Source organism: Gekko japonicus, unplaced genomic scaffold (assembly GCF_001447785.1).
Source record: "Gekko japonicus isolate JY-2015 unplaced genomic scaffold, Gekko_japonicus_V1.1 scaffold3618, whole genome shotgun sequence".
In the NCBI taxonomy this organism is placed as follows: domain Eukaryota; kingdom Metazoa; phylum Chordata; class Lepidosauria; order Squamata; family Gekkonidae; genus Gekko; species Gekko japonicus.
The window spans coordinates 103,714-105,396 of NW_015169892.1; the positions used below are offsets into that span (position 1 = coordinate 103,714).

Genomic DNA, 1,683 nt, shown 5'->3' on the forward strand with positions numbered 1-1,683 from the left:
GCGGTGCTCATCTCCGTTTCCAAGCCGAAGAGCCAGCGCTGTCCGAAGACGTCTCCGTGGTCATGTGGCCGGCGTGACTCGATGCCGAGGCGCACGGAACGCTGTGACCTTCCCCACCGAAGCGGTCCCTATTTATCTACTTGCAATTTCTTGCTTTCAAACTGCGAGGTTGGCAGGAGCTGGGGCCAGGGACGGGAGCTCACTCCGTCACGCGGCACTCGGGTCTCGAACTGCCGAACAACTGACCTTCCAGCCTGCAGTTCAGCGTCTTAACCACTTGAGCCACCGCAGTATTGTAACCTTATGTTACAATACTCCAAATATTTCAGAATATCATCAGCTTATTCTACTGGAACCAATGAGGTTTATAAATAGTGGGTTTCAGGATTTCAACATAGACCAGCACCCACTGCTGCTAATGAAATCTAGATAATTATTGTACCTATCAATAATGCCCTTTGACGCTCTGATCTGGACAGCCCAGGCGAGCCCAATCTCATCAGATATCAAAAGCTTAAGCAGGGTCAACTCTGGCAAGTCCTTGGACGGGAGACCTCCTTGGAATACCAGAGGTGGGAGGCGGGGGCAGGCTTTATTCAGCCACCTCTCTGAATATCCTCCAGGCCCCCAATTGGGGTCAGTCACCAGAGGTCGCCATGACTTCCAAGTGCACAAACATTCACACGAACACACATGGAAAATACCAAAAAAAAAAATACTGCCCTTTGACCTTTCCTACTCTATTGTAAAATGGTGCCTCTAATGTGTTTTTTTCTGTGTTGCCTTTTGTTCAGAGGTCTGCACATGATTGTAGGCGGCGTAAAGCCAGTGATCAACCGTCCAGCAACAGCCAGAACACTGAAAGCAGCTGTTCGACACCAGAATCTGTGCAGGAACTGTCAGATGATGATGGTATTTTGAATTTCATCCTGTGATAAGTTGGGGTTACATTTCATAATCTCATAATTCACACTGGCCCGCCCGGCAGGGCTCTTTTTGTAGCAGGAACTATTTTGCATATTAGACCACACACCCTAATGTAGCCAATCCTCCAAGAGCTTACAGAGCTCTTCTTACAGGAGCTACTGTAAACTCTTGGAGGATTGGCTACATTAGAGGTGTGTCACTTAATATGCAAATGAGTACCTGCTACAAAAAGAGCCCTGCGAGTTACAACTGAACATTTGTGAAATCACATAGGCATAACATCCAAAGGAATTGGTCTCCTCTACAGTTGGGGAATGACAAGATTGGAATAATTTATCTCGTTTTAAAAGTATTAAAATAGGATAAATTGTTCAATTCTAGCCATTTGAAACTCATGGTAATGCTTGGCGTCATGATTTGATGCTGTGTTGTTTCCTGACAATAAAAGATACAAGTGGGCAAGGGGGATATCTCTCATTGAGGACTGTAGCTGCATTTTCATGTCATGGTATATGACGATTTGCATAACAAACTCTGGTTAGTCTACTAGACATAAGTAACAAAATCCTAATTTTCTCTACTTCTTGTTTCTCTCTGCTTGGTGCAGAGAAGATACCTTCCCTATACTGTCAGGTAGCCATAAGGGATGATGCTTTTTGTGAATTTAGATTTCACAGCAAGCCACACAACTGGCATAAACTAAGGTTAGCAAACCAGAAGAAAACCCTAGGTTTAAATCCAGATTTACCTGAGTCA

The 1,683-nt window shown here is 44.9% G+C and overlaps 1 protein-coding gene across 1 annotated transcript in view; it reads left to right on the forward strand.

Annotated features, from left to right (window-relative positions):
* Positions 1 to 1,683, forward strand: part of OSBPL5 (oxysterol binding protein like 5) — a gene marked incomplete at its 5' end in the record, with an annotated part of 92,410 nt that overhangs the window by 86,635 nt on the left and 4,092 nt on the right. The window contains 1 exon segment of the mRNA XM_015417479.1: positions 795 to 912. Coding sequence (XP_015272965.1) covers positions 795 to 912 — 118 coding nt within the window.